General features: G+C 40.0%; 1 protein-coding gene across 1 annotated transcript in view; it reads right to left on the bottom strand.

Annotated features, from left to right (window-relative positions):
• Window positions 1-15,221, bottom strand: part of Map3k5 (mitogen-activated protein kinase kinase kinase 5) — a gene marked incomplete in the record, with an annotated part of 214,421 nt that overhangs the window by 125,986 nt on the left and 73,214 nt on the right. The window contains 4 exon segments of the mRNA XM_005390462.2: window positions 1,773-1,879; window positions 3,547-3,715; window positions 4,566-4,759; window positions 10,115-10,138. Coding sequence (XP_005390519.1) covers window positions 1,773-1,879; window positions 3,547-3,715; window positions 4,566-4,759; window positions 10,115-10,138 — 494 coding nt within the window.

Raw genomic sequence — 15,221 nt, 5'->3', positions numbered from 1 at the left:
TCTGAGAGTTTTCCTTTATTGGACTGTGGAAAACTGTGCTATGTAAGAAAGTCAGTCAAAAAAAACCACATACTGTATAATTCCATTTATATAAAGTATCTAGATTGGACAAATCTATAGAGACAGAAACTGTATCAGTGGTTGCCAGGGGCCAGAAGATTTGGGAGAAGTAGGAGGGTGACTGCTAGTTGGTAGGCAGTTTCTTTTAGGGGTAAGAAGCTGTTCTAAAAGTTGTTGAGGTTGATGGTCATACAACTCTGTTACTATGTTAAAAAGCCACTGAGTTATACATTTTAGGTAAACTGTATGGCACATGAATTAAATTTCAGTAAAACCACTATTTAAAAAGTTATCATCTCTATTCTGAGGTACTACTTCAAATTTCCTGCCCACAAAAATCCTGTTCTACCCTTTGTATTAAACATCTTGAGTTTAGAGTACTGCCTCATACAAATATGCTTATCATTTCATTACATGCTACTTTAGGAAAGTGAGAGGAAAAAAGGTAAAATTGTAAGAGGCTCTTATGAATTTTTACTTTTAATTTTAAAATACAACAGATTCTATTCCACCTTTCAAAGAATGATTTACTTGAAAGCCAGTAACGGCAGGTAATCTCTAGAGGTCTCAACTAAGTCTATTAAATCTAGAAGATGTTCAATAAATGGGAAGATAAAATGGGCTTTTATTATACATTTGTTGGTAAACACAGTGAATGCTGCATTTTTGTAGAAAATAAGGAAGGACAATCTCAGGTTGAGTGGCACGCTGATGTGAAAGAGCCTAGTGACCAGGAGCACAGTCTCTGCTCCAGGAGGACCTGGGCTTGAGCTCTGGTGCAACGGCAGGCTCCCAGGGAACCTTCCAAGACAGTTATTCCACCTTTCCAAGCTGCAGGTGCTTAATCTATAAAACAGTCAAGGTTTACATGGCACATGGCAAGTGCTTCAGAAATGCGTTCCCTCCCCCATTTTCATCAGTCTCTAGTTGTGGCAATGACACACACAGTCGACTCCCTTACCGCAGAAGAAAACAGCAGGACAACTAACTCAGCTTTGCACAGTGCAGTGATCTACTCTTCTCCCTGACCAGAGGGCATGGAAGGCCCTCCATGGTGCGTCTAGGCAGGAAGTGGCTTCGAGGGGCTATAATGCAGACTAAAGGCAGGGGCAGGCCTGAAAGTCACAGTATCAGTCTCAATCCTATAAGATTCACGGGCACATAATCCAAAATGTGATCAACAGAGTGGTGATTATATTAGGTTTGTTTAGGGGAGATCTGGACAAAATATTCTCTAAGTAGGAATATAACTGTCCTCACCCTGTTTTAGTTAATATTTGTGTAAATGACTGTTTGGCGTTGAGTATTAGGTCCGTCCTGCATATCTACAGGTTCTGCATCCTTGGACTTAACGAAGTACCCACCAAAAACTTGGATCTGTATTGAACGTCACAGAATTTGTTTCTTGTGTCATTATTCCCTAAATAATACAACGCAACAACTGTCGCATCCATATAATTTTAAAGGTTTTAAAAAACATTAGGAGACACAAACTTTGTCACAGAAGAAAAAGAACTGTTGAATTTAAATATATAACAGTGTGAGACAAGAAACCAGAATGCAAGCTCCTTAGATTTTCTGAGGCCGAGGTAGATGTGTGAATACTATTTTTTAAAGGAAGTTGTTGCAGAGCCACAGTACCCAGTAAAAATCTGCAGTTGGAACAAGAACAGGTTAACAGTGCCTTGGGGAAGGGAGCTCTTTCTTCTTACCTATTCAGTGCAAATGCATAATGAAACTTCACATGGAGGTGGGAGGCCAAATCAAAGGTAGGCAGTTTTTCTAAAGTCTCTACCAGCTTCACGATGGAATCATAGTCCTTTCAAATAAGAGAATGGTAGAGAATTAAATCTTTAGGAGAAAGTTCTGACAACAAAATGTCTGTGTCAATCCGATCCGAATCTGAGAAGGGAATTACATGAGAAGTTAGAGTCCATGGGATATTTTGAAGAACGCAGAAGAAACTATTGTTTTTCTTCTGAGAAGTTTGGATTGTATGGATGAAACTATTAGAAATATAGTGATCATGTTTGACAAGAATCAACAAAACAAGAAACAGCCAATGGGATGATGCTCTACTGTCTACACATGGGTGGTTCACTTCTCCACAGAGCCAGACTCTGGTCTGCAGTGTTCTGTCTATTACGTCAGGGAAACAACATTTCAAGGGCAAAGAGCAACTGACTGAACTGTTCCAAGTAGTAAACGGCTTCATATCACATGTGTAAACCCCTCTAGCCATAGCCTCCTCCGTGCCACAGCTCTTCAGGTATGTAAGCCTCTCTTGTCTATGTAAAGCTTTCCACAGATCTGAAAGGCTGAGAGTGGGAGTAAGAAGCCAGAAGTCATTCACATTTTACTATTAAAAAAACTATAAATGACTAAGATTATCTGTCTTTATGGCACAGTAATACTCCACAGTGTGTAAACAATACTTTTCTTTATCCATTCACCTATTGATGGACATATAGGTCCTTCCAAGATTTAGCTATTATGAATTATGCTGCTGTAAACATGGGTATGCAAGTGTTGCTATAATATGAAGTCTTTAATTCTGTCAGGAAGGTACACAGGAAATGGATGGATTTTGAGACCACAGTGCTAAGAGAAACAGATTAAACACTCAAGCTTGAACATTGCATCATTTCTCTTATATGAGGAACTCAAAGTATAAATAAAGAGCAAAATAAAAGATCGATAATAAGAAGTAGGGAGACAGATCTTTCTCAAAGAGGAAGGGGATTAAGAGATGGAGGGAGAGAAGAGAGAGGGGAGGAAGGGGATAAAGAAGGGAACGCATGCAGACCAACTCCCTAAAAGGAATATAAACATCATGCGCTGTAGACATGTGCTAATCAAGAAAATGATCTGGGAAAAAAAGTAAAAAAAAAACCTAATAGTAAATCTCCAACTCAAAGAACACACTTTAATTCTATTTACCATATCTTTTTTAAATTCCGAGACATGTTATTAAAAATAATATAACACGTTAGTGTGCTCCGGATGACATTATTTTTAAGTTATTTTTATAATTCATCACGTACAGACTTCTTGCTTCTGGCTAGTTAGATCCAGCCCTATCCATTTCAAACAACACAGTTTCAAGAAGTAAAAGATATGTCAAAAAGCTCTAGGAATTTTCTGCTATGTTTATCAAAACAAAGCTTTTGTTCATTGACAGGTGGGCCTGAGGGTAACAGAATAGAACACATTGTCCCTGGATTAGCTATGTCAGCAGGTTTTTCTTTTTGTTTTTCTGGAGGAAAAATCAAATCTTTATAAGTATTTCACAACCACTGATGGCTAACATATACGAGTCTCTTTCATTGATCATAAAATCACAGGATGTGAAACTTAAGCGAGTCAATAAGGAGTTACGTGTAGCAACAGGAATACCTTATTAGCAAACTGAAATTTTATGTTAACTCTCCCTTTCTCTTCCAACAGGCTACATGACAAAGATTTTACACTAAGCATGCTTCTCACCTGTATATCTCTGTAGGAAAGCAATAGATTGATGACAATATCTGCGGTCAAGACCTCAATATTATCTACTCGCTGCCGAATTCTTGTCAATTCAGCTGCCAATTCTTTACCAGTGTATAAATTCCGAGCTTTCCTGATATCATTGAGTATAGATTCCCGGAAGTACTGGCTAGGGGAAAAACACACATTTCAAAGCATTAACGATGTGAAAGATTGACAAAATATTTCAATGACAAATAGTAATTTTATAAGGAAATGAATAACATTTGCACATATGTACTTTTCAATTCATTAAGATGCACAAAATGAATACCTCCTATATTTGGCATTTTTAAGAAATTTGGGAGTCCTTCTATTTAATACTATAGTCCTTATATTTAATATTTAATTATATTTGGGAGTCCTTATATTTAATACTCGTTAGATTTAATAGTATTAAATATAAAAGTGGATGAACCAGTCCTCTTGTTTCAGAAAGAGCTGAAGACAAAAGTATTCAACGTTAATGAATTCTCCTGCAATATGTCACTTAAAACATCAGAAACTTTTTATTTTATTATTTTAGTAGAAGTTATCCTAAACAAATTAGATATGACTATAATCTGAACATAATATTCTGACTCAGTATCAACATTCATTAACACAAATAATCATTCTTAATTAAAACAGGTTCTCAGCAATTTTGTAGAGTTTGGACTTTGCCCTAAAAGTCCTTCACCATTTATTCTGATGTTTCTATACTTGACTGTCATATGTAGTTTGAGCTCTTTCACTACTGTAAGCAGTTAACAGTCTTTTGGAGGAAGGGGATAGATGTCAAATTGTTCTATAAATAAAATGAATAAAGTGCAATGTGTGAGCTATATGACATCATGTTTACCCAATTAGAGAATATTGTACATTTTTTTCCTGGATCTTGGCTGTATGCTGGTATCTGGGGAGTCTTGGATAAGATTTGCAAATGAATGAAGTAGAATAACATTTCCAGATCATCACCAAGCGGCAGTATGAAACATTACCTGGAACTTGCTTGCGCCACCTTCAAAAGCTGGATGAACCGGTCCACGAGTGGTAAGCAGATGGGCCCCAGAAGCAGCTCGAAGTTGGGCTGCATGAGCTCCGTCAGGCCCTTCATGAAGGTGCTGTCACAGCAGTAGACCTTGTTGTGGGGAGTCACCATGTAGGGGATGAAGGTGTAGTTCCCAGTGCACATCTGCGGAGACAGAGGGACGGGGCTGTGAGGATCCTGCCTGGGGGTGCCACACCAACAGGAATCCCAGCTCCTTTGCCAACGACTCATTTTATATAAGAGTTTTGAGTGTGAAGGGGAACAGAAAAGCCTCATTTCTTATTTATGACCCATGAAAAGGAAATTTTGCAATTTCTTTAATTACTTACTTCAATATCATAAACACTTACAGATGATATAAAAAAGTAAAGAAGAGTTTCTACCCATCATTACAATTTATTCACCATCTCACACAGGCAAGGCACTAGAGCACGTGTTGCAGGAAGAACGGAGTAGTTGAAAGCACAACTGTCAGCCTTCAGAGAACTTAAAATGCAGTTGGTGACATGGTGTAAATACAGTACCAGGAAATATGTACGAAGAGCTATGCTTCAAAGGGCTTCCCGGTTATAGGCAGCTCAGGGCACGAGGCCAAGACACACCAGCTCCCTTAGGCATGGCCATGCTTGTCTCCTAGTCACCACAACTAGAGACCCAGAACTTATCCTTCATGTCTCATTTTCTCCCCTTCCCCCATCTATTCAGCCTCCACAACGGACATCATGTTTGTCCACCTGCCACCCTCCTCTCTGCCAGCACTGGTGGCCAGCCCCCAGCATGCCTGGCCTAAGCCTCTGTGATTGGTTTTAACTGGTTTCCCTGCTTCCCCTCTTGGCTTCCCTGACCCCTGCCCACCTCTCCTCTCCAAGGCCCCGTATCAGACTCCTTGCAGCAGCTGCAGGGAACCCACCAGGTATCCCCGGGATAAAGAGGAGATGCTGCACTGTAATCACAGGGTCTGGGCCTGCAGATTCTGCCTTTAGGGAACCTCAGTCTGTGTCACTCTCCCCTCATCCGCTAAATGCTGGGGTCACTGATCTTCTATCAGTGATGATGCCAATGAGGACATATTCATACCAACAAAAGCACTGCCGGAAAGAAGACTATGGAGTTGGACCGGACACCCCAGGGAAGCAAATCTGAATGAAGCCAGCGAGGCTTCTACTTCCTTCAAGGGAGGAAGGCTCCAGTGAAGACAAAGCAAAAGACTACATATTCTGACAACGAGGAAACTATAAAAGGATCTCAAACATGGAAAGAAAACACAACCAAGATGTGCGTTTTGGCGGTCAGGGCAGATAACAGGATGCACTGAAAGAGAAAGAAGACTTAAAGAAATTAGGCAGGAAGCTACATAGATCACATCAGTGACAGTGGCAATGTAGAAAAAGACACAGGTGCTCAGCAATCAAAAGAAAGAACCATCTGGACTTGGAGAAGGAGTCGAAGGCCACTTAAAACAGGTCTACCTAAAAAGGGTTGTAACATTAACAGAATGAAATAATTCACACAAAGTAGAGCTAGACTCTTTTATGAACATGCTGCAATTTGAGGAACTTGCTGTGTATCAGGTAATAAGCACAAATAGAACCTGACTTCTAGTTAAGCTATGAGAAGAATTTCCAAAGGTTGAGATAGGATTTGGAGCAGGATAGGGTAAAATGTTTATTTCTAGAGAAGATGGTCTTTAAGGGGATTAAGAGGTTGGGATTTAATGAGAAAATGTTTAAAAGAGAGTTGGAATAGAATGTCAGTATAAGAAAGTTTCAGGCCAAAACACAGACCTGGGAATTCTTTGATACAGTCAGATCAAAGGAAATGGGAGAGAACCTAAGGGGGATAAAAATAAAAAAGAGAAAAGTAAGCAAAGGGTTCAGAACCAGAATGGGGAATGTGGCAAACCCCATTATCACTGTTATAGGATCACAGGGAGTCTAGAATATCCACTGCCAGCCTTATTGTCACATGAAGAACAAGACAGTATTTTCTTACCCTTGGCACTTAAACCAGTGAGAACAAGCACTTCTCTATGCCAAGATATGCATGGCCATATGTTTACTACAACTCACTGAGAAAGATGCTATTGTCTCTATTTGACAGATGAGTAGACACGCTGGTCTACGATGTGTCTGGAATTCCAGCCTAGGGACTTTCGCATAGCATGACATTATTTAGGGGTTATGCACCATCCTGCAAGGCCCTAACAGGTTCCCATCACCTTCAACAGGAAATGTGCATGAGTCAAGTCAACAAACAGACCAAAAGAAAGCCCAATGCCCTTGTAGCCAGGCTTAATTATTTGTGAACACATTTTGCTTTGGGGCACTTATACATCAGTAATGAAGCAGAAACAACCTTGACTTCCAGCAAAGGCATGAAAACAAATTCAACAGGTTGAAATTAGACTTTGAAATCAAATACACTAAACTGTTCCTGTCCCAGGTTCCACTTCATGCAACAATTGGAAGACCAATCCAAGAAGAGAGAAAAGAATTGTCCTGCTTCTAAAATGTTACCAAGATCTCACGGCATGCCCATCAAATTTCATCCTTTTACCAAGCCACTGCCTAAGCAGAAAAGGCAAGGCTATCAACTAGGTTGCTTTCTCCAGCCTACCAGTGGTGGCGGTCCTGTGCCATGCAGGCCACATTAGGCGATTTGTTATCACTGAAAGCTCTGAAAGGTTCGCCATCACTGGAACTATGCATGAGTTATAAAAGAATAGAAGCAAATATCCTCAGACACTTTATAACTCAAAGTCACAAAACAAAATGCTTCGAAGCTTCTAAGATGCAAAATGAGAACAACAGATGAAAAGCCACAAATCCAGAAAAGTATTATTCTATGTTGGGTTTAGAATATTATTCTTTCACTGCTTTGGTAAAGTTATATAGCCTCAGAAGCCTTAAAACCATGTATATAATAGCCGAGAATAAGGCATGAGCTATACCCACCAAGTACAGGGCACTGAGGAATAACGGGTCTGCATAAAACTATTCTGGAAGACAGTGATTATCAGATGCTTGGCCGTGGAGGAGTAGAGAGGAAAATGAGAATCACGAAAATAGCAAGAGAAGCAGCTCTTGAAATAAAGCCCACGGTAGAGAATCCTTCTTCAAATGTGAGATCCTTCAGGCCCCTTGTTGAAAATACCGCACCTAGAATCCTCGTTGAAGTTCCTGGTCTCGCTGCACAATTTAGAGTTTCTTCTCTATGCTCTGGAGGCAATGATTTTTTTTTCAAGTTCCACTGTCAAGGTCAAAAGGCCACGGGTAGGGGTGGTGAATTGCAGGAGGCACAACTGGCCCCAGCTGAGCCGGCACAGGCAGAACGCAGAGCGGGAAAGCGCAAGGGTTGGCCCTGTGATGTTGTATTTTTTAGAAGGATATCAACTCCTTTAAAAGGTGTTTTTTTCAAAATGATGAAAACTAAGAATATGGGAGCATTTATTTCCTAAGATGGCTCACATATACCTTAGAAACTTAGTTACTATAATTTTGATTCGCATATTGCCACTAAATGAACAACTTGAAATAGAGGATAATCCAAAGCAAATAAAACAATCACTGTGTGATAAAAAATAGACATCTCCCAGCACATGGGAGGCTGAGGCAGGAGGATCGCCACAAGTTTGAGACTAGCCTGGGTTAGTGAGTTCAAGGCCAGCCTAAAGTACATAGTGAGACACTGTCTTAAAAAACAGCAACAACAACTTGGGGTTGGGGAATTAGCTCAGCAGCACAGTGCCTGTCTGGCAAGCGCGACATCATGAGTTCGATTCCCAGTACTGGAAAAAAACAACAAAAAATCCCAGATATCTCGAGTGCAACAATTGCCTTTTATTAATGTATTATTAGTTCAAAAATATTCTAATCTACTTCTTGTAAAAAAAAAAAAGAACACATTTCCTTAAATTTCAAAATTTCAAGGCATGGTCATAAAGCAACACCATCAATTTTCCTGCCTTACGCTTTGTTGCATGACTCCACAAGCCCTCAGCTCAAAATCTAGCCTTATTCTAGCTGATCATCTTCACTGTTTAAACAGTGATGGTGATTCAGTTTTTCAATTTTTAAGAACTATGTAGAGGTGAGCATAGCATGTATGGAAAATGAGTAGAGCATCTGGTAAGAAAAGCTCCCAGCATTCAAACATATTGAGAAAGAAATGTAAAACATTCGATTGCTGAAAGACACTCCGCACCCAGAACACAGCTGCTTTCTCAAGTCAACGGGCGACTTGCTCACGACCCCGGATGTTGAGTCCTCTTCGCAAACTGCTTCTGCTCCTGTCCAGCACGACTGGCTCTTTCCTGCCTTTGGGTTTTAGGGAACGCTACATCTCTAAAGGACTCGGACATAACGGCCACCCACTCTTCAGCACTCACTTTAGGTTAATTTCCTAATTTGTCTGTTTATTTATTTACTCAGTGACCTTCTCCCCTAACTAGACATTGGCCCTTCTCATTTGTTGTCTTCTGGGACAGTTATGAAAATGGTTATTTCCGTTCTCAAGCTCTACACTCAGTCCCCTCTGGCACCGTGCCCAGCCCGGCCACACAGTTCATGGTCAATCAGGGCTTGTTGAACAAAATTTGTTACAGTGCACTGAAGCGTGCCACAAGTGCTCATTTCCTGTTGAGAGGGAAGGGTAAGAGTTTATAATGGCGACATTACCTACAATGCACTGGGTCTCTACCCTGGTGAAACCTTAAGCACCAATTTTAAAATTTCCGATCTCAGTGCTCGCTTCGGCAGCACATATGCTAAAATTTCTGTTCTAAGAAAAAATCGCCAAGTGTACCATGAATCTTGTCACCTCAAATAACATCACGCGTAGACTTTATATCATATACTATTTTCATTCAAAACTGCAGAGGTTGCTAAATTGCAAAGTTTTTAAATACTCCCTTACTTTCCAAGATGGAATAGGAAACCGCTGGCCTAACAAGGTCATTGCCACGGTAATATAATTTCTCTTCATGCATTGTTTTTTAAGTTTGAAGCTTATTTTCCTCACTTATTCATGTTTGTTTAATTCTGTGTAGGAGGCTAGAATTAGGTAGTGTAGTCTCAAATGCAGACTATGATACCTAGGAACTTAACCCCTCTAAGTAGAAAATAGATCACAGACACATATACAGATACATTTATTTCTATATATGTGTAATATGGATTTCATATTCAACAGAAAAATTGAAATCACACACACACATATATGCTGTTTTGTTGCCATGCATAATTCCACAACTTTACTACGGAAATGTTTCTTCCAAAATATAACTACACACAGAAAAAGTCATAAAAGTGTTAATGTATTCTATTCCTATGATGTAGTATTTAGATAAAATAACCATATTATATTGATGTATTAAAAAGTTTTTAAAAAGGAATAACATATAGAAATTAATAATTTGTGAGAAGTTTTTAAAATACCACAGATTAGAAGACAAAAAAGAAAACATTTAAGAATTTCTGGAAGGTTAAACAAAATACTCACAGTATTCTTCTGGCAAATGATGTCCTGAAAAATAAGAAAAGAAGGCATAGCAGAAGTTAATATAAAAATCGATTAGTTCAATGACCTTTATTGAACTAGTTTTGTATTAACAGTTATATTAGCAACTAGAAATTTCAGGGAGTTCAGGGTAAGTTTCTGCATCTAAGAAGCTTACAATCTGATGGAGGAGATAAGTTTTGTTTATGGTCTAAAGAAAACAGCACAATCATATGAAATCCCGAAACTGAATAATCTAAAAATCATTTCCACAGAGTATGTATGGAGAGAATGATCTGATCAGCCATAATCCCTTTGGGATAAAAATTAAAACAAATTTTCTCCGCTAAGAATAACCTCCCTCACGTCCTGGAAGGGCACATGGGAATCAAGAGTATTGGTCACTGGCAAGCTCACACATAGATAGTAAGAGTATCTGACAACCATGGCCACAAACATAATTTAGATATTTTTCAGCAAGTGCAAAAGGATAAATACATCATGTGGGCAGTGTCCCTATCCTCTAGGTTGTGATGAGTGAGTGAGATCACAGACATAACGCAGCTTTGCAGTATCTGGTGCATAGAAAGCTCTTATTGAAGCTCACTATTATTATTCCTAGATGTTAAAATGAGTAGACACTGGGGAGACAATCTAGAAAAGCCTTCACTGAGGTTGAGGAATCATTTTGAAAAAAGAAAATGGGACAGTGTACTGGAAAAAGTGGTATGTATGTTGTCATGGGAACAGGAAGCATAAAGCATTTGTAGAGCCTCAAGGGTGGCTAAGGAGACAGGCTAGATCTGCCAAGGTGAAAGTAGAGCTGCTGGGCCCAGCTGAGTGGGCATCCTCCTTCATCTCCGGATCGGAATGCTAAATCAACACAGCAGAGAAAGGGAAGCCACCAAGGGCTCTGGGTCGGAGTAGAATGTGAGATTTTTGAAAATTCAAGAATAATACATGAGAAAACAAAACTGACAGAGGAAGAAATGGCGCTGGGTAGTGCTGAGAGCCATAAAGATGTATATAAGCTATTCAAAGGTACCCTTCAATACCTCACAATCTTGCTGATGCAAAATAGGAAATGTACGCATTTAAAAAGAACCATCATAAGTCTGGATGGACTCGCATGGTGAGCACACATGCTCAAAGGCAAATAAGTGACGCAGAAGCATGAAATATAGCAGGTGTAGCAGAAGTTGAGCCATGAAGACAGACACAACACCAAAAGCAAAGCCAGAAGGTGGGAACTCGGACTAGAGATCTGGAGAAAGCCAATGTCCACCTAAGGAACAATAAACCAGGACTAGGATGCAAGGAAAACAGTTCATTTGGCGATGCATGAAGGGAGAATTAAAGAGGTATTTGAAAGAGATCTTGAATTACTGAGCTAAAGCAAAAAGTTCATTTTGACACAGATGACAAGATGAGAAATTTATTTGTGTACATTTTGAAGAAGGCTTTGAATGCTAAATCAAAGTACTGTATTCAGTGAGCAGTTAGCAGCCGAAGTATTTTGTAAGATGAGTGATTTGTATAAAGAAATATCAGCACATACAGGGACACTGTAACAGCAAAGTCTGGAAACAGTATAAATGTCCACCACCTGGAAACTGGTTGAATAAACTATGGCACCTCCATACGGCAAGACAGACAAAGACTAAAGTTCTTTTCATAGTGCTATGGAACCATCTCCACTGCTAATTGAGAAAAGCAAAGTACAGAACAGTTCTTCTCCTCAGTTCCTGTTTATGCATAAAAGTGAGAAAAACAAAATTCTAATTTTTACAGTCAGAAAGTACGGTTGTCAGGACATGCAAGAAATAATAATAATACTAGGAGTTGCCAGTGGAGTCTGCTGGGTATCTAGGGGGTAAAGGTGAGAGAACGTTTCCCTTTGTAGTTTTAAATTTTTATATCAGGTGAATGTAGGACCTTAGAAAGACAAATAACTTTAAAAAGTAATTCTTGTTAAAGTTTTAGGAATACAAATATTCTACACAGGTGTTTAGTCTTTGAGGGGAAAAAAGGATTTAGGTGGTGATTGCAAAAGATCAAGGACATCATAATACGAGCTTGGACAATGGCAGTACTCAGAGATGGAAACAAAGGAGGACGAGGTTGAGAGTGGCTTTTCCTACAGTCTCGAAGGGCGTCAGTACCTGTAACACATGTACACAAAAGCTCGTGCACCAACAGAATAACGCTGGATAATCCCAAGGCCAGAACACAATGTACAGAATTTTCCAAAGTAGACTGATACAGGCTCTCCCCAGAGTAGCAGACCATGCCAGATAACTGCCCTTTTTCCATAGGGATATCTTTCTCGTGTCTCACTCAGTAACGAGGAAATGCTCTTGGCTGCCTCTTTTCACACAGAGTATCTCTGCAGAGGATGGGAAAGCTGCTCTTTGGGGAACCGGCCTTGATTGTGCTCAGTGATATCTATCCTTCTGATAGAAGGCAGACGACGCCTTTCGTTTTGCCATCATCAGTCCTCATAAGGACCTTTGACAGCACACACTTCGTACACCGCCCCACACATTTTTGTTCCTATGATCCTCCATTCCCCATGGGCTCCTTGCTTCTTAGGTACATAGACCAGGTGGTTTCATTCATACGTGTTTCTGTACTGATTGCCCAGCACATATTATGGCATATAGTAGGTGTTCAATAAATACATGAATGAATAAATGAATGAATGTAAAAAATATACAGTAGAATTTTTACACTATAGGTTAGGGTAGATATTGACGTTCTGGTTCTGCTCCCAGTGAGCCACATGCCATTCACTTCTCTGCAATCCACTGCACTGGGCGCTGGACTGAAGTAGTGTTGGTCTCCTCCAACTCTCTACTCACTGTTTGCATTTGGCCTAAGGGCCATCTTGGTCACTGTCGTCCTTGTGCCACTGGCGCAGCACCCTCAGTCTCCCCAGCTGTCCCTGTGAAGTGCACCAGGCACAGAAATGGAAGCGGCAGGAAGAGGTGTGGCCGTGAGGACCGAGCGAGCCGGAGGTTCTAAGGAAAACCACCACAGCTGCCACTGGCTGACAGCCAGTGTGCCGTCTTCCTGAGGAACTGCTTGTTGGAGTCACAACCCTCTTATTGCCTCCACTGCTTTCACTTCAGATCGTGCATCTATGATCACAAATTAGGACACTGTAACAAATCATTCCTATCGCAATCTACAGAATCCATGTTGACTCATGTTTTGTCCAAGCTAAGTGGATATAAATTATTCTCTTGAAGGAGAAAGACCTTATTCACAGCTTATTATGTAACTTTAAATGGAGCATTAACTGTAAAGAAGAAAAGGTACAATTTGTGCATTCAAACTCAGCCCAAATATATCGCAAACAAGACCTCAAAATGTTATCTACTGGGGCAGAACAGAGAATGTTTAATTTGTATTAAACCCACTACAGGGAGTTGGGATGAATGAAAGACGTAGCTGCTATAATTCATATCAGATCATGGAAACTTCTCATCAAAAGTGCCTCTAAGTAAAAAGACAACATCAACATAAACTCCAGTTTCTCGCCAGTGGAATATTTCTCAAGATGCGACACCCCTACTATGACCCTGTACTTGTCTGACTCAGGCTTTTGGTCATTCCACCCCCGGCTCTACCAGCAATACCCAAAATTTATTTTGCTATTTTCTAGTCCCCTTTGCTAACCAAATAAGCGAGCAAGAGAAAAGAGACATCTATTCTAGGTCTCATCCCAAGAGAGGACAAAGACAACTTTTGATAGCTATTTGGGATAATATAACTTTGAAAAGATAGTAACGGTAAAGAAATGGAGTATCTCCGACATGAGAAAGTTTTTGTGCCTAAAGCATGGGGGATCACAGCAGGAAAGGAGATGGGAGAAGCTGGTGTGGAGAGGCTAAGTCAGTGCAGACTTGGAGAAGCACGGCTGCCACGAGGTCCTCAGTTTCCAGGAGAGAGTGAGGAAGGTGCCACTGGGAATTCTGGCCCAGGGAAAAAATATGACCCCTGCTGGTGGCCTCCTAGGTCTTCCTCCCAGCCATTCTTTCTGTCCCAGTGGAACCTGACAAGTTTTCTGTTAAACTTGGGGAGAAGAGGGATATTTCATGTACTCCCCAGCTCCACCCTCTTAATTTCAATATTTCAACGGTAAATATGCAGTTGTGAAAACCTGTGAACACCCTGGGTTTCCCCCACCTTCTGCACACTGCAGAAATAAAGCCCAGTAGGCTCGGGAACAACAGTCCAACATGGAGGATGCAGAACCATGATACAGAGTCTTTAAAGACAAGAAACCAAGTTCATTTGTGTTAATGTTATGCTTGCAGAAAAGTTCAACATAGAACAGGCAAGCAAGCAAACAAACAAAAAACACTAGTCTGCCAGAAACAAAAACTCATCTTGTTAGAGGACATATAAAATCTATGGACAGAATTAAAGGGAACATACCTAATGATGGGTGAAAAAATGTGGGGTTCATTCCTGTCCTGCGACTTACCAGTTATATGTCCCTTTCACAAGTCACTGTGTCTCACTGAGCTTAGTTCTCATTTATAAAGAAAATATTTTCATCTGTCCAATCCAGATGGTAATTGCTTAACTTGTCTATTTCACTTGCGTTGTATGTTAAAACCAAATGAAGTAAGTTTAACTAGTCTGTATCACTGGGTTATGTGCTAAAACCAAGTGGAATTAGTTTATGAAACTATCTCAAGTACTTTAAAGCCAGGATCTGAGGTATGCATCATACCAAAGAACACAACTCAATTCTGGCAACAGAGACATTTTGTGTCCATGCTGTTAATGGTCAGGGCCAAGAATACATTCTTCCTTTGAATAGGAGCAACGGTCAACTAAAACAATCTGTATGAAATGTCAGGTTAAATTTTACCAAACCTGGAAAATAACCTTAAAAAAGAAATTCTAGACTCTATTCTTCTCCTTCGCTCTTAATTTTGTTTCATGCTTAAAAAAAAAGCCTCTTGGTGGGAGAACGCTATTGTAAGAAGATAGTGTCTTTGAGCTGGGGCAGATGATGAATGACATTTTATACATATGGCACTGACATAGCTTCTTAACATAAATCTCACTTTATATTGCACTGCTATTGTTATAA

Source organism: Chinchilla lanigera, unplaced genomic scaffold, assembly GCF_000276665.1.
Source record: "Chinchilla lanigera isolate Chin_1 unplaced genomic scaffold, ChiLan1.0 scaffold00038, whole genome shotgun sequence".
In the NCBI taxonomy this organism is placed as follows: Eukaryota; Metazoa; Chordata; class Mammalia; order Rodentia; family Chinchillidae; genus Chinchilla; species Chinchilla lanigera.
This window is presented reverse-complemented; position numbering and strand designations above follow the sequence as displayed.